General features: G+C 39.9%; 1 protein-coding gene across 2 annotated transcripts in view; it reads right to left on the reverse strand.

Annotated features, from left to right (window-relative positions):
* SRGAP3 (SLIT-ROBO Rho GTPase activating protein 3) overlaps positions 1-22,345 on the reverse strand; it is a 266,985-nt gene that overhangs the window by 26,932 nt on the left and 217,708 nt on the right. The window contains exons 12-17 of one of the 2 annotated variants that reach the window (XM_070738287.1): positions 17,049-17,079; positions 16,411-16,471; positions 14,319-14,396; positions 12,355-12,489; positions 8,328-8,433; positions 7,187-7,414 (exon numbers count right to left, since the gene is read on the reverse strand). In XM_070738287.1, coding sequence (XP_070594388.1) covers positions 7,187-7,414; positions 8,328-8,433; positions 12,355-12,489; positions 14,319-14,396; positions 16,411-16,471; positions 17,049-17,079 — 639 coding nt within the window. Of the gene's footprint in view, positions 1-7,186; positions 7,415-8,327; positions 8,434-12,354; positions 12,490-14,318; positions 14,397-16,410; positions 16,472-17,048; positions 17,080-19,494; positions 19,598-22,345 lie in introns of both variants that reach the window. The other variant, XM_070738288.1, reaches the window with a different exon arrangement.

Genomic DNA, 22,345 nt, shown 5'->3' on the forward strand with positions numbered 1-22,345 from the left:
AAGATCCAGCAGAGAGCCAGGCTTATAGCTGTCAGGTGGCTCATTGAATCAACAGTCTCCATTCTCCTGTTCAAAAACTGGACCTTAGTGTAAACTATCCAACACTCCTCTCCTCTTGATTTCATCCATTAGCATACGTAGTCCGGTACGTAGGCAGGGCTTTAGTATAAACTATACAGTCTCAGTACTTAACAATGAAGAAAAGGGCTGAAGCAGTGACTGGTAAGAGCCCTTCATTAAACAGTTGTGGATAATGAAGGACAGGCATCTGTTTATTTCTTCTATTCCAAGTGAGTTAAAGAGCTTTCCTCATCTTGCTGTAGAACTGGGACTGGTTCCTACAGAATGGAACAACTCACCATGTCCATCTCATCACAGCCCTCTCGCCACAGCCAACCCACCATGGCCAAGGGACAATTCCATGTGGGATAACTCATCACAATAAGTGTTATCTGCCATTGTTTCTTCAACATTATTTCCATCGAGAAAAATGGAAATAATATCAAAGAAACAGTGGGAGGCAGCATTTATCATTTTGGGTTATCCTGCATGGAATTGTTCCATGGTGAGTTGGCCATGGCAAGTTGTCCCATGGCAAGATGGCTGTGGCAAGTTGGCCATTGCAAGTTGTCCTACACCAGGGCTGTCAAACTCCTGGCTCTCAGGCTAGATGCACCATGTGTTGACCACACCTACTCCTGGTTTAGAGAAAGTGAAAAAAAATCCTGATAGGTCACATGACACCACCACAATGACTTGAATTCTATACTCTGGTTTCTATTGTCTTGTATTTTGTGCAGTGATTAAAAAGAGTTCTTTAATGGTATCAGAGCTAATTTAAAAAAAGTCTAAAATAATTTTGGTGGAACTTGTTTATTCTTTGTTTACATATTTTTGTCTCTTGGCAATATGTCTAATATATTTGTTCAAGGAATGAAAACTAGGATTGAAGGCATAATCCTCCATTTGCTTGATTCCTTGATTGCATCAGCGGAATCCCGCCCGGCTGCTCTGTTTAGGGTGACCCATTCCCTTCTTAACCAGGGGGGAGTTGGGAGCCCTTACAGAGTAGTGCTGAGGGTTTTAACACATTTTTCACTGATAAAATCGCTCGGATCCGGGCGGACCTTGACTCCAATTGGATAACAGAGTTGACTGACAACGAGTCAGTCGAGGTGACTGGGGCCCGTACTTGTCCACCTGTCTGGGAAGAGTTTGATCTGATTACACCTGATGAAGTGGACAAGGCCATTGGAGCTGTGAGTTCCGCCACCTGCTTACTGGATCCGTGTCCCTCCTGGCTGGTCTCGGCCAGCAGGGAGGTGACACGGAGTTGGGTCCAGGAGATTGTCAACGCTTCTTTGGTGAGGGGGTCCTTTCCAGATCCCTACAAGGAGGCACTTGTGCGCCTCCTCCTCAAGAAGCCTTCCCTGGACCCAGCCATTCTTAACAACTATCAGCCAGTCTCCAACCTTCCCTTTATGGGGAAGGTTGTTGAGAAGGTGATGGTGCTACAGCTCCAGCGGTCTTTGGAAGAAGCTGATTATCTAGGCCCTCAGCAGTCAGGATTCAGGCCCGGCTATAGCATGGAAACTGCTTTGGTCGCATTGATGGATGATCTCTGGCGGGCCCGGGACAGAGGTTTATCCTCTGTCCTGGTGCTCCTTGACCTCTCAGCGGCTTTCAATACCATCGACCATGGTATCCTTCTGCGCCGGCTGGAGGGGTTGGGAGTGGGAGTGGGCTGGAGGGGTTGGGAGTGGGAGGCACTGTCCTTCAGTGGTTTTCCTCCTATCTCTCCGGTCGGTCGCAGTCGATGTTAGTGGGGGGTCAGAGGTTGACTTCTAGGTTACTCCCTTGCGGGGTGCCTCAGGGGGCAGTCCTCTCCCCCCTGCTATTAAATATCTACATGAAACCACTGGGTGAGATCATCCAAGGGCATGGGGTGAGGTATCATCAGTACGCTGTTGATACCCAGCTGTACATCTCCGCCCCATATCCAGTCAATGAAGCAGTGGAAGTGATGTGCCAGTGCCTGGAGGCTGTTAGGGTCTGGATGGGTGTCAACAGACTCAAACTCAACCCTGATAAGACGGAGTGGCTGTGGGTTTTGCCTCCCAGGGACAAATCCATCTGTCTGTCCATAACCCTGAGAGGGGAATTATTGACCCCCTCAGAGAGGGTCTGCAACTTGGGCGTCCTCCTCAATCCACAGCTCACATTAGAGAACTATCTCTCAGCTGTGGCGAGGGGGGTGTTTGCCCAGGTTCTCCTGGTGCACCAATTGCGGCCCTATCTGGACCGGGACTCACTGCTCACAGTTACTCATTCCCTCATCACCTTGAGGTTCGACTACTGTAATGCTCTCTACATAGGGCTACCTCTGAAGAATGTTTGGAAACTTCAGATCATGCAGAATGCAGCTGCGAGAACAATCATGGGCTTCCGTAGGTATGCCCATGTTATACCAACACTCCGCAGTCTGCATTGGTTGCCGATCAGTTTCCGGTCACAATTCAAAGTGTTGGTTATGACCTATAAAGCCCTTCATGGCATTGGACCAGAATATCTCCAGGACTGCCTTCTGCCGCACGAATCCCAGCGACCGGTTAGGTCCCACAGAGTTGGCCTTCTCCGGGTCCCATCGACTAAACAATGTCGTTTGGCGGGACCCAGGGGAAGTGCCTTCTGTGTGGCGGCCCCAACCCTCTGGAACCAGCTCCCCCTGGAGATTAGAACTGCCCCCACCCTCCTTGCCTTTCGTAAACTCCTTAACCCTGCTGTTCTGTTCGGGTCGTATGTGACCCGAAGCCAAGTTTGAGTCCCTGTAAAAAAATTTCCATGCATATCTGAAACTTGAAATTTCATGACTTTTCATCATTTCAGGGGTTCTCTCTATGAGAATTTTTTTTGGGGGGGTGGGGGGTTTCTTTCTTGCTGAAAAAAAAACTTCCCTAATGTTATGTTCCTGGGTCTATTTGACCCGGACTGCAAATTGATCATTTTAGGTACTTATATTTGGAATGAAAATTGAACTGAAAAAATTAATCCTTATTGGTTTATTTTGCACATAAATGTCCCCTGCCCCCCGTTTTTGTGAAAGTTTTTTCAATTTATGGATAGTTTTGCTTGCAAAATCATTATGTTCAGAAAGGTTCAAGCTACCAATCCCACACCAAAATAGAATAGTAAAATAGAATGCATTTTGTAGGCAAAATTATCAATAAACCCAAAAGTTTTGATATACTAAATTGAACAATCCTAAACATAAGAAAAATAGAAATGAACTGAAAAAAATGATTCTTATTGGTTTATTTTTGAATATAAGACCATATCGTTTTATACTCGAGTATAAGCCTACTCGAGTATAAGCCTATTTGAGTATAAGCATGGGGGGCCATTTATGAGCAAAATAAACCAATAAGGATCATTTTTTTCAGTTCAATTTTCATATCATTATGTTCAGAAAGGTTCAAGCTACCAATCCCACACCAACTTTAGTAAAATAGAATGGATTTTGCAAGCAAAACTATCCATAAATTGAAAAAACTTTCACAAAAACGGGGGGAGGCACATTTATGTGCAAAATAAACCAATAAGGATTAATTTTTTCAGTTCAATTTTCATTCCATTGTGTGCAGAAATGTTCAAACTTGTTTCCAGGTGAAAAAAGCTTTCAAAAAGACCAAATATAAGTACCTAAAATGATCAATTTGCAGTCCGGGTCAAATAGACCCAGGAACATAACATTAGGGAGTTTTTTCGAACAGAACAGCAGGGTTAAAACCCATCTCTGCCGTTAGGCATGGGGGAATTGAGACATCTCCCCCAGGCCTATACAGTTTATGCATCGTATGTTTGTGTGTATGTTTGCTTTTAATAAGGTTTTTTTTAGTGATTTTTAGATTATTAGATTTGTTGTACATTGTTTTATTGTTGTTGTGAGCTGCCCCAAGTCTGTGGAGAGGGGCGGCATACAAATCTAATAAATAAAGAAATAAATAATTTTTTCCATTATCCAGAACTGATGTATGAATTATGTAGCAGAAGACTGGATATCGATTAATGGGTCCATGCCAAGAAACTGACACAGCTATTGCCTGCTAGCCACATTCCCACCTGAGCAGAATGGGAACATCTGTTTGGTGTTTAAGAAGAAATTTTAAGCTGACATAATAGGAAACACAGTCTTTGTGGACTTGTCCCATTTTATATAATAGATCTAATGGAAACAGACATTCATTGATCTGTTCCTTAGATTTTAGTCTGTCACAAAAGCCCATTAAGAATGCATTGGTGCCTGGAAAGTAGGAGCTAGACAGCATGCGATAAACTGTCATTGCTATCATCACCATCTGCTCCTGCTGTTATTTGTTCCCATTCCTGCTAACAATTGTTTTAAGAAACGGCTGCCTTGTGCTTTTTCACACAAAGTTTTGATGCCCTCCTAAGTGGCTTCTGTCACCAGTTAGGATCGCCCTTCTTTCCAAACAGCAGTCATCTTAAGTCCTCTGTTGCTGTAGAAACCAGAAGGATTTCTACAGCAATAGAGGGTGATGTCCAGGGTGGAAGTCACCTTCTGGAGCAAAGTGTCCCAGATTGCTGCTCCAGATAGTGGAGCAAAGACCATGTAGATGATTACATGAAAAACTGCTGGAAAGCTATTGAATCTGAAACAGTTGGCAGCTACATGCAAAGTTTCATTCAAGTCATGGTCAACTCCTTATGCCTTCATGGACATATTTATACAGGGTTTTTTTTATCAACAACATGGAAGTGGTGAGGATCTTTCAGAATGAATGGCCATGATATAGTTTTCTAGTGTCCTGATTAATTAGGATACCAAAAAACTAGAGTGCAGGGATTTAGCCAAAAGCCTCCTCACTCCTTGATTGAGATGAGCCCTGAAAACCTATATAGAATATGGAAGTGGTTTACCATTTCCTTCTTTCAGGATGTTTTATTGACTTTCTGAGATTCCTATACAATTATACAAAGCTTGTAGGGAAGTAAAGTAAGCAATAAAAGGTAAGGGTAAAAGATTCCCTAAAGATGCCAACTATAAGGGGAGGTGCTAATTTTTGTTTCAAACTATTGAGCCAGCACTGTTGGAAGACATTTCCACAATCATGTGGCCAGTATGATGTCATAGATTTCTGTTACCTTCCCCACAATGTGGTACCTTTTTATCTACTTGCATTTGTATGCTTTCAAGTTGCTAGTTAGGCAGCAGCTTGGAGAAGGGCAGGAACTCATCCTGTCTCATACAGCTTGGGTCTTAAACCTGAGCTGCTGGCTTTCTAGCTGACAAGCCCAGAATCTTTATCACTGAGCCAAAATAAGGGGAAAAATGGGCTTTAGGGTGTTGATCTGGACTTCATTGTGATTTAAAAATCTTTTCAGCTCTTTTTCAGTTTCTCCTCCCAAATATTACTTTATTCATATAGAACTACCTGAGAGCAAGTCCCACTGAACTGGGCTTATTTCTGAGTAGACATGTATAGGATTTAATTGTTAGCTTTGGTAATAATTATCAGTTTAGTGTAATTGCTAAACCCATCAGGACAATGAACTGTTAAGCAAGAATGAACTGTAAAATAAATGCTTTTAAAAACCTTCACTGTTTGTTCTAATGCAAGCAATGACTTCATGATGAACCCAATAATTAAAATCTAACCCATCCCTTGGCAACCTGGTGCATTCTGTAAGTTTTAGACTTCAACTCCTATAAACTGAAACTAGTAAGAATTGTGGCAGCTATAATCAACATAGACTAAAGAGAGACCTGGTCTCAGCTAAAAACAAAGTATCATATACTCAGGAAACAATCTTTAAACAGTAACATTTGTTCAAAATAATGTAAAGTTGACTCCGGTTAATGGATCTAAGATGAAAAGAATTACTTTTATTCTGTATAAAGTAGAGTTAGGAAACAGATGGCTGACCTATTACCCCCAGCAACTCAGCTGTGGTGTCCTCACCAGGGTATGGACACAAGGAGAAAATGTGGTTTCTACATGAAGAGTCTTGTCACTTGTATCTAAAAAAATCTTACTAATGCATCAGAATATGTGCTAAAGATTACAACTCTTGATAGATGGATTTATATATGTGGGTCCCTGTATTTCCTCATGCTGCAATCAACACTACAAGTACTAAACAGCAAAACCAGTGAAACAAAAAGGTGGCAAGGGTCAGGTAGGTAGCTCCTTGAAAAAAATAAGACAACTCCACATTTGGAGAATATAAACTAATATCAATTGACTGATAACAAGAGCAGTAGGGAATAATAGCCCCAACCCATGCCCTGATTATGGGCTATTAAAAAAAGAATTTGGGTTTCTCCTACGGGAAGAATAATGTTGGATTGAGTTAAACTGGTTCCAAACAATCTCTATTGATGTTCTCCAAAGACCTGAAAATGAGTTATGCTCTAACTTAGAAATATAGAGGACTGACGGCAGAAAAAGACCTCATGATCCATCTAGTCTGCCCTTATACTATTTTCTGTATTTTATCTTAGGATGGATATATGTTTATCCCAGGCATGTTTAAATTCAGTTACTGTGGATTTAACTACCACGTCTGCTGGAAGTTTGTTCCAAGGATCTACTACTCTTTCAGTAAAATAATATTTTCTCATGTTGCTTTTGATCTTTCCCCCAACTAACTTCAGATTGTGTCCCTTTGTTCTTGTGTTCACTTTCCTATTAAAAACACTTCCCTCCTGAACCTTATTTAAACCTTTAACATATTTAAATGTTTCGATCATGTCCCCCCTTTTCCTTCTGTCCTCCATTCCTTCCATTGATTCCTACACTACATTAGTACAACATTAGTTGAAATCTTCCTGGGCAACTCAGAGATTTAGAAACAAAAATAATAATTTTTTAAGTTTGTACATGGACAACAGGAGATTCCTAGAGAGGCCCCACGGAGGCTTCTCCCTGCCTTTTCCAGTTACAGTTTTGGAGGCTCGGGTTTGTAAGTGTAAAATGGTTCTAAAGAAGAGGCAAAAAAAAATCTTGAATACCCGATTCTTATCTAGAAAAGTTCATAAGTAGAGGCGTTCTTAGATAGAGGTACCACTGTATTTAAATTAAGAACACCTGAAATAAGCATCCCACACTTTAAAAAGGAAGAAATTCTATGCTAAAGGTATATATTTCATTCCTAAGTTTCTTACCAGTACTCTTCCCCACCAGTCATGCATTTTTCATAAACAGGTCCTTCCAGTTCCCTGAGGGTAGGGAAGATGGCCTCATGATTGATTATGATGGTTTTGATGACCTCATTGACATGAGCTTGGCAGGACACTGGATCTTGACCATCTGGAATATGCATCAAGGTTGGTCCGAAGCAGATGGCTAGATTGTAGGGATCCATCATGTTCTCATCACTGTATTGCGACAAGCTGCAAATACAAGTAATCCACAGCTATGACACCAAGCTTCAAGTATTACACATATAGTCAGTGAAGGGCTACCAAAACATTTACTACCACACTGTGGGCATGGCTTATGGAGGACGCCCTGCATTTTCTTCCAACATCTTTCATTGCAAATTGGGTGCTCTGTGGTGGAGCTCCATTTTCGCTACCCCACTGCATTCCGCCCACCCATCCGGGCAGTAGCCTACCCCTGCATATAGTGCTCTATAGGCATTTCCTCCAGATGGGCAAAAGGCAACAATTACAAGTAATGATGATCAAGGGACATTCCTCCTTTTTGCCCTGTCCTAGGTTTGAGGAAAAATTGAAAAACACTGAAAAGAGAAAGTGTTGGTTATGACCTATAAAGCCCTACATGGCACAGGACCAGATTATCTCCGAGACCGCCTTCTGCCACACGAATCCCAGCGACCGGTGAGGTTCCACAGAGTTGGCCTCCTTAGGGTCCCGTCGACCAAACAATGTCGGCTGGCAGGACCTAGGGGAAGAGCCTTCACTGTGGGAGCCCCAGCCCTCTGGAATCAACTCCCCCCAGAGATTCGCACTGCCCCCACCCTCCTTGCCTTCCGAAAGAGCTTAAAAATTCATCTTTGCCACCAGGCTTGGGACTTTTAGATCTTCCCCCTGACCACTGAATGCCTTAAGTATGATTGCTGAATGTTTGGTTGATAAGTTTTTCTTTTAATTGTTTTTAAATTGTAGTATTAATTAGATTTACATTATTGTTTTGTTTTTATATATGCTGTGAGCAGCCCCGAGTCCTCGGAGAGGGGCGGCATACAAATCCAATTAAATAAATAAATAAAATAAAATAAATATTGACCAGGGAAGGCTATTACAGCTCCATTCAAAACAAGTAGTTAAAGAAAATGCTCACTGGTTAAGGAAAGCAAAGAGGTATCTCATTACAATGATGACAGATCGTGGTAAGGTGATAATGATTTGCTGGATCTGGTGCACTCTTTCAGCAGTGTTTTCCATTTCTGTAACAAAAAAATGAAACGTGTGTTCAGAATCAGCCTCTCATTTATTTATTTATTCATTCGCACATGCATCATAACACTTGTCTACTGTACCCTGGACTTAAAGCAGTTCACAGTAACAAAAATGATGTCAGAACAAGTCAAGTAGTTGACTGGGTTTCCTTTCAGACACAATCAAAGACACACAACTTGGGAGTCAACCTCCCAAAACAATCTGCTATTCTGCAGGAAAGGAACTTCCTTCTCTTTGCACATCGCCCTTTCTCAAACGAGTAGGAAGTATTTGAAAACTGTCAAATAAAGACATAGTAATCCAAGAGCAGAACTGAGAAGAGATGTTGTGTATGTTCACTACATTATTAGGTGACAAAATTAGCATTGGAACTGACCAAAGGAGGTTTGGATCCAAGACCAGCAATTCCTCTTCAAAGCAAACATACTGACTGGACAGAGGGTGGGGATGGTGATACTTCTTTTGGTCACTACAGGTAGTCCTTGGCTTAGTAACTGAGCTATGACAGACCTCCTCTATAGGGCTACATATAACCTGGATTTGAAATCACAATGCTCCCCCTTAGGTGATACAATTAGAGAAGTGCAGCATCCCAAGTCATATGATTGTGATTTATAATATTTTTTGGTCAGAAATTGCCATTTACTTCCTGTTTCTTGGCAAAAAAACCACCCATTGACAATGGATATACTTAATGATTGTGATATTTACTTAACCACTGCTGCAAAAAAAGTCATAAAATCAGATGCAGCCACATGGTGATCTGCTTAACAACCCACATGACTTATGACTATAATTCTGAGCTCAATCAGAATTCTTTATTCTTTATTGGCCAAGTATGATTGGACACACAAGGAATTTATCTTGGTGCATATGCTCTCAGTGTACATAAAATAAAATATAGATTTATGGTGTATGATTTATGGTAGTCAAAACTACTAAACGTTTCTTTGCCCCAGTTTGGGATCTTATTGTCGCACCTTGTCTTCCATCATCCTCAAAACTACTGGATACTAATAATTTACAGACTAATGTTGCACCAGGTTCAAGGTTGATTCAGCCTTCCATCCTTCCAAGGTTGGTAAAATGAGTACCCAGGTTGTTGGGGGCAATATATTGACTCTATAAACTGCTTAGAGAGGCTCATAAAGCACTATGAAATGGTATATATGTCTAAGTGCTATTGCTATTTATATGTTATGACAAATAATGGCTTAAAAACACCCGATCTGAGGGGATTCCACCTGCCAGCCAGGTATAAAATAAATTGGTTCAACAATTGTTGTTTACAACCAGCTTTTAGAACTTGAAGTTTTGATTTATTTCAAAGCAGTGTTTCCCAACACTCTGCAACTATAAGATGTATGAACTTCATTCTCAGAGTTCCTCAGCCAGGAAAAAAAACAATGCACTTATTCCTCTGTCTTTTATTTGCTTGTTTATAAACAAGGGCTTGGGAATAGTATACCATTTCTTCAAGATTTGTGTATAAATTCTCCTAATAGGTCTTAGCAAGACTGGGTGCAAGGCCTAGATAGCTCAGTCACCTATACACAGAAATTTTAATAGTATGTGTGTGGAATTTTTAGAAGCAGGACAGGAGTTTTTTTATTAAATTATTTAATCAGCAGAACTATGAAAATGGCACACACCACAGAAATAAATCAAAGCATCTGCACAATTTCAAAATGTATTTTTGTGGAAGTATAACCTTCAAATTTGGAATGAGGGGTGATTTTGTTTTCCTTCCCATCCCAATTTTTGGAATATTTCTCCCCCCCCCCCTTTGTAATATGCATGAATAAATCATAAGTATCTCCATAAATAAAGAACTTGGAAAAATTCAGAAAGTATGACAGGAATTGTAATGAATAAAAGCCATCCAGTCATTTAATCACAGCAGGTAGGTTTTCACTGCTGCAAGTGATTGGTGAAATGACTTATGAGACTGCCTCGTGAGACAATGAAAATATACTGAAGTTTTAGTAGCCTTATTGTTAGCTTCCGCAGAGTATATCTAAAACTGAACTCAATAATAGCTGTCATGTCTTTATATACTGTTTACGTTCAGCGGAGCAGAATGCCACAAATAATTGCTAACTGCAGTAGGATAACAGTTGATCCGTCATCTCTATTTAAATTATTTGTGTGTATATAAATTTCTTCTGTCTCCTTAATAATTCTGCAGAAATTGACTGTTGCATCTTGCCAGGAGTCTAATATCCTCCAGGTTTATTTTATAGTGCTCCTCTTGTGATTAGTGTATTTTTAAACCTAATATTGATTTCGGGTTATTTAATTCTGCATTGGATGGAATGCCCAGTTGATCTAACACAACCATGGGCATCTTAACCATAGAAAGGAGACCTTATTTCAGTGCTATATCACATGACCATCCACCACCAAAGGTATCTATTAGGTCACCAAGGAACATTGCTGACAAAGTAAATGATCTGCTGTCAGCCCTGCGGGCTGGATCTGTCATGCAAAGGCCACACCCATCCCAGTTCCATGAAGGGGGAAACGTCACGTGACAACAAAGTGACAGGGTGAGTTTGACACCTGTAATCTAGCAGATAAAAAAATTTCAACACCTGTTTAATGATCTTCGAAGTAATGAATGTACAGTATACAACTGAAGAAACGATTAAGAAGAATATGCAAACCTTAAACCTTTTATCATTTTAAAAAAAATACTAGATAAAAATAGTGCAAGATTAAGATTCAGAAAGTGAGCAAGAAAAGAGAAATGTACTTCTTTAATAAGGATGAATTCCCCAAACTACAGGCAATGGACTATACAAAATAAATTGCAAGTAGGAGGACAGTTAAATGAGATTATAGATTAGTTCAGGCATGCTTTTTCCTAGAGGCCTTACTGTTCAAAATTCAGAATTTTTTTTCTGTATTAATAAAAAGTCTAAATAAAAGAAAAAATAAATTTAATATGGTAAAGGTCAAGTTTCATTTTATTTGTAAGCTTGTTTCCACAATATATATGAACAATCAACAAGGTATTCAGTGATATAAACAACATACTACAAATAATACTTAAAAGCAATGTGGAACACTACACTGCAATTAAATTGGTCCTTCCATATTTATTCATATTGCTGATATTTCTTACGAGAATGTAGATTTTATAAAATTCCCATAATTTTTTCCTACTGAAAGGATATTTTAGCTTCTTACTTATCATAAAGAAAATATGAAGGGGAGCTGCATTCTCAACCACACAATACATTATAAATTACATAGATATACAAATACCCTGCAATATGCATAACACAATATTCTGCCAAGTCATTCAGCTTAGTAATAGTAATTAGTAATAACATTGGTTTTTTGGTCATATTGCACATTACTCTTTTAACCACTGTTTAACCACTTTTTATGCAATAAACTATAGAAGCTGGCAATAACACAAAGCTATAAATGAGGAGTTCCAAACACAAGGTTCAGAGGAGGGCAGATCTGGCCCATGGGATACTTAGATTTGGCCCATGGGACCAACCTGGAAACAACAAAGATCTGGCCTGCAGTGCCTCTGCCAGTGAAAACGGAGCTCGGGTGGGACGTGGGTGGCCCACCCAAATATTGTTTTTGCTGGCAGAGGGTTGCAGGATGCTGTCGCAGCTGGAAACAGAGCTTGGGAATGTTTTTGCTGGCAGAGCGCTCAAACCACCATAGGGCCCCCCCAACAGGAGTGAGGTTGAGCTGGCCATGGCCACCCTCGCCATGCCCCCACCCACCTTGCCCAAGGTCAAACACAATTGTGATGCGGCCCTGAATGAAACTGAGTTTGACACCCCTGGCATACATCATGATTTACTTTGCATAAGCACCTTTACCACCACATGACAATAATATGCAAAAATCAAGAAACCAACTTATTATGAATTACTTACTTATAGTAGATATCAAATCCTGAAACCTTTCCTTAGGAAAGAGTGGATTTTCCAGTCCACGGAAATACAATTTTAAGACCCCAGCAACAGAATTAATATCACGTTCATTTTGATCATCAGCAAGGGGATCTTCACCTGAGATGAAAGGTTTATTTGTAACATCAGATTCCAATTCTAGATTATACAGAAAGCAAAACACACCAAAACGACAAAAATTGGGAAATAAGCTTCCATGAATAACTCTTCCCTGTTGTTGTTCTTGTCATCATATTAGCATCTTAATCCTGCCGAACTATAATGCTATAATGTAAGATAATAATATATACATACAAGCACATCACTCTATATTCTTTCAGGGAAAACAACGTTACAGAAAACGAACACAAAAAAAGAAATCAGTACAAATAAGAAATGGGGAAAAAATCCCACCAGCTCCCTTTATTATATTTTTCTTTTACAACCTTATAAATCATCTCTTTCTTCTGCATCCAGATACCAATGTCTTTTATTCTTTAAACCTCTCATCTTTTTCTCTTTGAGAACTCATCAACTATGCTCAATCATGATTTTCTCAATCTTCCCCACTTTTCTTCATGTATTTGCTATGCCAGTGATGGCAAACTTAAGGCACAGGTGCCACAGGTGGCACACGGAGCTATATCTGCCCTAGCTCAGCTCAAACGTGCATGTATGTGCTGGCCAGCTGATTTTTGGGTTGTACAGAGGCTCTGAGAGGGCTTTCTTGGCTTCCAGAGAGCTCCAGGAGGATGGGAAGGACATTTTTACCCTCCCCCAGCTCCAGGAAAGCATTTGGAGCCTGGGGAGAGTGAAACACAAACCTACTGGGCCCACCAGAAGTTGGAAAAGGCTGTTTTTGGCCTCCAGGGATGGGGGAAGATGTTTTTGCCCACCCCAGGAATTGAATTATGCGTGTGGGCACTAATACATGTGCGATAGCATACACATGCTTTTTCGGCACCCAAGGGGGGAAAAAAATGTTTGGCATCACTGTGCTATGCAATTCCATCTTCATTCTTTTTCTTTATCCCTTCAGTGTGACTCTCTCATACTAGTCACTCACTCAACTTTTATGTTAACTCCACATTTGTTCAGCACCCATTCATTCTTGATCTTATGTTTTCTCGTTTCGTTATGCACGTATGCCATTCCACATTCATTTTAACCATATATTATTTCTATGTGATAAAAGAATCATGCCCTTCTAACCAAAAGTTCTCCCTTGTCATAGACTTCATTACCTCCAACAGACCCCTAAATTTTCTATCAACACTTATATGTCTTGATGTTTCTCCAAAAGATTTTTCTATCTTTAATCAGTTTTCCATCAAGGTACACAAGTTCATTTATTTTTCTAGTGTTTCTACTTTGATTTTGCTTATATCAAACTTTAGACTCACACTCTTATGACTCACACAAGAAATCTAATTTTAATTGCAAAGTATTTGGATTTTTAGCCAATGAGGTTGCATCATCTATATGGAAAAATTAATAGACATTCTTATCTTCTAATATAATTAGTGATGTAAGTTTTTGTTTAATAAAGAATGGGCAAAAATCATAACATACTTTGGTTTTATGAAGCAGTATAGCAAAATCTTACAACACATCCCAAATGTGTGTGTGTGTGTGTGTCTGTATATATGTATATGTACTGTATATGTATGTATGTGTGTGTATGTATGTATGTATGTATGTATGTATGTATGTATGTATGTATGTATAAAACAATGCTAACTACTGCATGTCCCAAGGTGCTTTTTCAAAAGATAACTTGACTTTGTTTTTGCTTGAAGACATTTCACTTCTCATCCAAGAAGCTTCCTCAGAACTGAAAACCTTTTTTGGATGAGAAGTGAAATGTCTTCAAGGAAAAACAAAGCCTAGCTATCCTTTGAGAAAGAAACAGAAAATAGCTTTATAAGAATGACCAACTAATTACATACCTCTTTCAAATGAGTTTTTGATATCATTGACTTCAACCTGAGATCCAGGAACTCTAAAAATACCCTGTTGTTGTAAACCTGAAGTGAAAAAAATATTTTCAAAAGAAAGCTTAGTAAACTATTTGGAATCAATTTCAGATCATTTTAGTTACCTTGACATTTAGGTCTTCCAAATATATACTTTACTTATAGGATACCAATTAGAGTCTGGGAACAAATAAGATCACCCCTTGCTATTTTTATATGTAATCTTCTTGTTCATATATTTATAAATAAAGGATTGAATTCCATGTAATCCTATGTATGCAATTTGTTTTGATATGTTCAAGCAGATAAGATAAACTCAGATGGTAGAGAAGGCTTAGACGGTCAAACCTGATTTAGAAGTCTCTCCCCTTGACAGAAAGGAAACCAGAATGATTCTGCAAACTCTTGAATGGAAACAAGAATAGAGTAGAGTAGAGTAGAATAGAGTAGAATTCTTCATTGGTCAACGCAGTCTACATTGGTTGCCGATCAGTTTCCGGTCACAATTCAAAGTGTTGGTTATGATCTATAAAGCCCTTCATGGCACCAGACCAGGATATCTGCGAGACCGCCTTCTGCCGCATGAATCCAGCGGCCGGTTAGTTCCCACAGAGTTGGCCTTCTCCAGGTCCCGTTGACTAAACAATGTCATCTGGCGGGACCCAGGGGAAGAGCCTTCTCTATGGTGGCCCCGGCCCTCTGGAACCAGCTCTCCCCAGGGATCAGGACTGCCCCCACCCTCCTTGCCTTTCGTAAACTTCTTAAAACCCACCTCTGTCGTCAGGCATGTGGGAACTGAGACATCCCCCCCCTTGCCTATATAGCTGTATGTATGATATGTTTGTGTGTATGCTCTTTTATACATTGGGTTTTTTAGGCTTTTTAATGTAAAATTGTTATTTTAAACTTTAATATTAGATTTGTTACTGTATATTGTTTTTGTCATTGCTGTTAGCCGCCCCGAGTCTGCGGAGAGGGGCGGCATATAAATCTAATAAATAATAATAATAATAATAATAATAATAATAATAATAATAACAACAACAACAACAACAACAACAACAATAATAATAATAATAATAATAATGTGTGATCGAACACACAAGGAATTTGTCTTTGGTGCATATGCTCTCAGTGTACATAAAAGACAAGAATTTAGGTAAGCCCAATATAGCCTAAAGCATTGGTGAACCTGTGACATAACATATTTCAGTGACACACTTAGAGGCTACATGAGAATTTTGTGTACACCTGTTTAGCCTCCAGACCACCAGGAAGCTGTGCAAGAGGACTTTGCTCTCCTGCAGCCTTTGAGGCCTCTGAAAATTGCGCAAGAATGTTCTTCCAAGATTTTGGGGGGAAGCTCCAAGAGACTGCACCACATTCTGTTCTTACACAACCTCCGGAGCCTCCAAAGAGCAAAAGAATGGGGTATGCTTTCCTGTTCTTATGTGGCCAGCAAGGCCACGTAACAGCACTGGCCAAAATTTTCTGACCTCTGGAACTGCCTCAGACAAGATAAATTGAAACATATTTACAATTATTCAAGTATTTATTTATTAAATGTATATGTCACCCATATCACTATCCAAAGTGACTCTTCATTATGAATTGTTTCTGGGGGTTTTGGCAGAGGCAGGGGGAGGTGACATGTCAGCAGAGTGAAATTAGGCATTTTCTGAATTTTTGACCCACCAAGCCTAAAAGATTCATCATTACTGACCTAAACCCTGCTACTGCCTAGCTCATACTAGAAAGAAATTTTTTTTCCAGTAATCAGCAGTGGAAGGAGAAGGAACAGTTCATTAAGTTTCAGTCAAAAGTGTCCAGGCAAATAATTTGGTCTATGAGCACAATTCCATATCCAACTATTTGTCATTCAGAAAGTATTTTGTTTTCTAGTTAAGAAAAGCATTCATTAATTAAATATAACAATAGCTGAGTCTCATATAATTAGTCAAATAAGCTGACATATCATTTCGTATTTTAGTGAAAACAAATCCTTGTGCTGGAAACCTTAAAAGAAAATCTTGGGGCCAATGTGAAGGGGAACAATTCTACTTACCATATAAATTGATATAACGAATGCAACTTTCAACCACAAGTGGAATTGCCTGTCCCGAATCCTTGGGAAAGAAACAGCATTTTTTTTTAAAAAAAAAAATGAATATATTGATTTGGGTATATTGATCTGATGACAACAGTGGTTTCATGAAGCACACTCAAGCAAAATTGCAGGTTGAAAAATTAGCTCTGTTAGTTCAGTCACTGAGTTAGCAAGAAATTAAAATACATAAGCTTTCAAACAGTAATCTGCACATCCTTTATACTGCCCGCTGTAAGAAAGTTAATTTGGCGATATTCCCAAGAAGCTGAATCTTGATGATCAAATTGAGGTATCTGGATCAAGGTTATGAGCCAAACCAGACCTTGGCTAAGCTACACTAATGCTTTCCGTTTAGCATACTAAATCTTCCAACGCTTTTTTGTCTTTCCACAAAACCAATTTTAAAGAGCTCTGTAGATCTTTGTATATTTACGTATACATATTAATGTGTTTGGGAAAGTTATCCTCTGGTGAACTTTGGCTTTTGTATTCATTCTCCTTTCTCCTTCAAAGAAGGGGTCTCTTAAATAGGTCCCTTGAACCACATCAATAAATAACACATGTATTTTTCTAGATAGGGGGCCTCTCGTCAGTACCTGATTTCTTGTTCGAGCATTCCTTCTTCCTCTGATAAGCAAATAAAGCAGCAAAGTAGGGGAGAAAAGAAAAGGTTAAGCAAGAGTAAGAACAGTTAGGGTAAGCATATTTTCCAGAGGCTATGAAAGCTCAAATGCAATGGCAGCTTAGAAGGAACTACAGTAGTTCAGGCTCAGTGCAACACCCATAGAAGTGGTTGGTATGCAATTTACTCTGCTTCGGCAATGGACTCTCCGACTCTTCTTGCTATTTTCCCTTTTCCCACATGGAGCTCTTCCTACACTCCCATCACCCAGTTCATTTTATTTATATCACTCTCTTGGCCAAACCCAAAATTCTTTGGTTTTTTGCATGCAGGGGAATACCTCAGTTCGATAGCCATAGTTTGTGGCTTTAATATTTGGTATTTATTAAAATGTTGTGCTGTCTTGATTTCCTTGCATGTGAAAATGTTTTTACTTTTGGGTTTTGATGTTAATTTCAATATTAAAAGTGTTTAATGCTGTGGTTTCACTTCTTTTATTAAATGGGCTGCAGATTATTCTATTTTATTTCTTTAAAGAAAAAGCTGCAGATTGTCCAAATTATTTTGCAGCTCCAAGATGTATTCCCAATGTGGCACTTCTGTTGGAAACAGGCCGTGCCACCGTGGCAAGACTGAATTATGGTATTTAATCCTCTGCTTTGTTTAACCAAATATTGATCTCCCTTGATTTTCCTTGAGTCTTTCTATTCAACTTAATGGCTATAGGTAAATGGGTAAGATTGGGCCTCTTTCTGAATTGTCCAGGATCACTGAATTTTAGCAAATCCAAAAAAATAATAAAGCAATGGAGACCAATGGGGTTGGTTATTGTGCTTTGAGTATTTGGATCCTTCTCATCTCTAATTTCTGAAGTACTGGAAATTAAAAACATCCTCACTAGCATTATATTTCACTATATTTTTCCAAGCTTGCTAAATGAGATAAAAATTAGATGAAGGACCATTTCAGCAAAGGTTCCTGTGGCACCACTTTCTTAGCGCCAGATGAAGACAATGTAGAGAGTTTATATTTTATGATCTAATACTATTTTTTTATTGGGAAGTTTTAATTAGCATATTATTTCTTAATCAATTACTGTTGTAGTTTAATTTTTATATTTGCTTTAGTACTTGCCTAGATAAGCTACATGAAGAGCAGACACACAAATTTGGTGAATACTGAATAACACCCATGAATTCATAAAAGCGTCACTTTTGTATTTTAACTTTGATTTGCAGGAAATATTTTTCTAAGAGAGGAAATCACGCTACATTTAAATGTCAGGATGTCTGTATAAACCCCAAGCTTCAAAGAACCAGGATAGTTCAGCCTGTAGTAACAAGATATGATAGGCTACAAACTAGCCTGCTGGCAGGAACAAAGGATGCTACCCTAACATTTTGTTCCAGAATTTTTTTTCTTATTACCTCATCCCTTCCCTTTGCATAAACAAAAGTACAGAACTCCAAGAGTAAAGGGTGTCCCTTGCTAGTTCGAGTGTGGCACCAGCAGGCTTTGTCCCTGAGAGAGACAGACAGAGAGAGAGAAAGAGATAGCATACTGTTGTGGTTAGCTCTGGCCCAGCTCCTGCCCCAAGGACTGTGGATGTGGGGGAGACATCCACATGCTGCAGGCCTGTTTTGCCCCCGGTGGAATCTGATGATGAAGGCTCCTCTGACCAAGAAGACATGAGTGACAGGGAGGAGGAGAGTGTGGCAGACAGCTCAGAAGGAGATCAATTATCTAGCTCCTCCTTGGATTCAGAACAAGAGTTAATGATACAGCCACGCATGCAGAGAGGGATGCATAGGCAACAACAACTGAGAGATTATTATCAAAGAAAATGAGGCCACCTGTGGTTGGGTGGGGCTGTGGTAATTAGTGAGGCTGCTATAAATAGCAGCCTGTGGGTTTGGCCATTGTGGAGGATTATCTGATCATTGTGCTTCATGCCTGCTTTGCTGACTTTGACCTTTTGTGTGCTGATTTTTCCCCGCTTTGAAACTAAACCAGAGCAAAGTGTGTTTCACTTTGTGAAAGAAGAAGGACTTTGAATTGCCTCACAGCTGCAATCTAAGTATCACAGAACTGATAAGGGACTTGTACAAATTACCAGTTTGTTTGGAGATGAGTGCTCTTTACTATACCAAAAGAGGGCTTAGTTTACGTGACTTTTCATTATAAAGAACATTGTTTTGAATTTTCAACCGTGTGTGTGTCTGAAATTTGTACCTGTGAATTTTTGGGAGGAGTCTACCAGAGAGCCCGACAGAACACATACCAACCATTTTCATGGTGTGATGTGCAGTGCATGGGAAAGGCCAGGTCCAAGGAAAGGAAACAGGTCAGTGGTTAGAAGAGGAAAATGCTACCATTACATCCACAGTGTTCACAGACTCTTACTGTTAAACAGCCAATACCTTAATGAATGTTTCCATATTGCCGTTAAAGAGTTTATGATTATAGACTGAGAGAGGCCTAGGTCTCCTCATTTTCTGTGGTTTAGGGGGCAGGCAGGGGGGCCTGGGAAAATGGAACAAAAGAAATCATAAAACATCAGTGCGAATACAATGGCAGGGAAAGAGCGCCAAGACTGCAGAGACCCAGGGAAGCCTCTGTGAAAGTGAAGCCATTGCTTCCATGAACCTTGATATCTTTTTCAAAAGTATGTCATTTAAATACCGAAGACATGAAGAGCTCCCCTGAATCTTAAGAACACAAGGCCCTACTTCCTTACTTTGGCGGAAGAGGGTTGGGAAATTGCTTACATATTGCTATTAGGAAACTTCTATTTATTTAATTTGTTTATTTATTAGTTGTACTTATATTTACAATGTAATTCATTTTAAGCGGGACAAAACGATATTTAAGATAAGATGGGAAGTAAAGGTAAATCTTCATTTCCCTGAAAAGATTCTAAGCTCTTAAAACACCACGATCCTGACCTTTGAAATTTTTTAAACAGCTTCATCTTTTCTCAATCCATTATTATCCATTGCAAACAAAGCGCCTGCATTCTGATGAATTAAAAAGGTTTCTTAGAATTGCCTCCTCAAATTAAAAAAAAAATAAAATCTATGAGCATACAATTAAAATGACTCTTTTTGCATAATTTGAACTGACCAAGCACTTCATAATCCTGAATTCTCGTAGATTTAGAAAATACCGCCGGTGGTCTTCATCCCCCGGCGCATTTTGCAGGAGGCCCGGGGGACACGGAGATCAGCAGCCGCCATTTTAAGTGATCGACCGAGATCTCGCGAGTTTTTGCGAGATCTCGGCCGAAGATCAGACCAGAGTGGTCTGATCGGTGACGTGTCCGGGCGGAGCCTGCCAGCCCTATAAAAGGGCTGGCAGGCACAGAGTTGGCCTTTTCGCCTGGACGTCGTCTCAGCAGACACCCACCCGCCCTCCCTATCTTGCAGTGTGCCACTGGGGTCGCCCTATGGGGCCGAATAGGAATTTTTTGCGGTCCTGGCATTTAGCAGGGACCGTTTTTTCGCCTATTCCACACTGTGGAGACGGATAAGTGGTTAGGGGGTGCTTGCACCTGTTTTAGGTTAATTGGCTTACCTTTGGTCATTTGGGTAGGCAGGTTAGGGGCGGAAAACTGGGTGGTGGTTTAGCAACTGCGTGTTCTCCGTTGGGCATCTTTGGGGATGATTGACAGGTTCTCTCCAAAAGGTTGTGGTTTTGGCGACCTGAGCAGTTGGGGGGAACCTGTCTTTGGGTCCCGCCCATTTAATTCCCCTGGTAGGGGTTAGCCGGCAGGACCTTCCACATGCAAGTGCATGACAAGGTCTCAGGTGAGGGAGTGGTCACTCACTTGGATTAGCATGGAGCTATGCCCATAAGTTGCCCCGGAAATTTATTCTACGTCATTTTCTGCCCCGGAAGCAATTGTTTGACCCTGCGGGTCCTTGTTAGGATTATAGTTAATTATGCTAATTATGCTAATTTATTTAAAATAAATTATGCAAATTTATTTTAATAAAAATGACCCAGTTTTAAATCCAGCTCTTGGGTCCGTGTCTTTACTCCGCCTCTCCTGCAAAGAATATCACAGTTGAAGGAAGCTGGTTTCTAAATGCTATCTATTCTACCATTATTAAGACCACCACCACCCTTTTTTTTTGCTTATCTTGCTTAGTGCATTAAACAATGTTTTATTGTTATTTTTTAAAATTCTTTCTGATTCCGCCCTGAGTCTACGGAGAGGGGCGGCATACAAATCTAAATAATAATAATAATACAACACAGCAAACGACATCACTATGCTGGATTTCGTATTTCATCACCAATCGGGCACTTCCTAAGCACCTAGGACTGTGTGATGTAGCGGCAAATTATGTTTGCCGATCCCAGTAAAGCGGCCTTTTCCAATTGACAGATGGAGATTTTGTCAATTCCGATGGTATTCAAATGTCTGCTGAGATCCTTTGGCACTGCGCCCAGCGTGCCAAGTACCACTGGGATCATTTTCATTGGCTTATGCCAGAGTCGTTGCAGCTCGATTTTTAGATCTTAGTATTTGACTAATTTCTCTAGCTGCTTCTCCTCAATTCTGTTGTCCCCTGGGATTGCGATGTCGATGATCCATACTTTCTTTTTCTCCACAATCAGGATGTCTGGGGTGTTATGCTTCAGAATTCGGTCAGTCTGAAGTCAGAAGTCCCACAGTAGTTTTGCTTGTTCATTTTCGACCACTTTTTTGGGCTTATGATCCCACCAGTTCTTTGCTACTGGTAAATGGCAGTTCTGGCACAAGTTCCAGTGGATCATCTGTGCCACAGCATCATTTCTATGCTTGTAGTCAGTCTGTGTGATCTTTTTGCAGCAGCTGAGTATGAGATCGATTGTTTCATCTGTTTCTTTACAGAGTCTGCACTTTGGATCGTCTGTTGATTTTTCAATTCTGGCTTTGACAGCATTTGTTCTAATGGCCTGTTCTTGTGCCGCCAGTATTAGTCCCTCTGTCTCCTTTTTGAGTGTTCCACTTGTAAGCCAGGACCAGGTCTTTTCTTTATCCACTTTGCCTTCAATCTTCTCCAAGAACTGGCCATTATTATTATTATTATTATTATTATTATTATTATTATTATTATTATCATTATTATTTTACTGCATTGGGTGTCAGAGACCTCACAATCTATTGGTTTTTTTCTTTTTCTTCATGATTGCAAACTGAGCTAAAAGGAAGAACTGAGTTTATTTGGGAGTCCTGGAGCCATTTGCTTGTATCTCCTTCCTTTGGAGATAGCATACATACAT

This window comes from Erythrolamprus reginae, chromosome 2, assembly GCF_031021105.1.
Source record: "Erythrolamprus reginae isolate rEryReg1 chromosome 2, rEryReg1.hap1, whole genome shotgun sequence".
NCBI classification, from domain to species: Eukaryota; Metazoa; Chordata; class Lepidosauria; order Squamata; family Dipsadidae; genus Erythrolamprus; species Erythrolamprus reginae.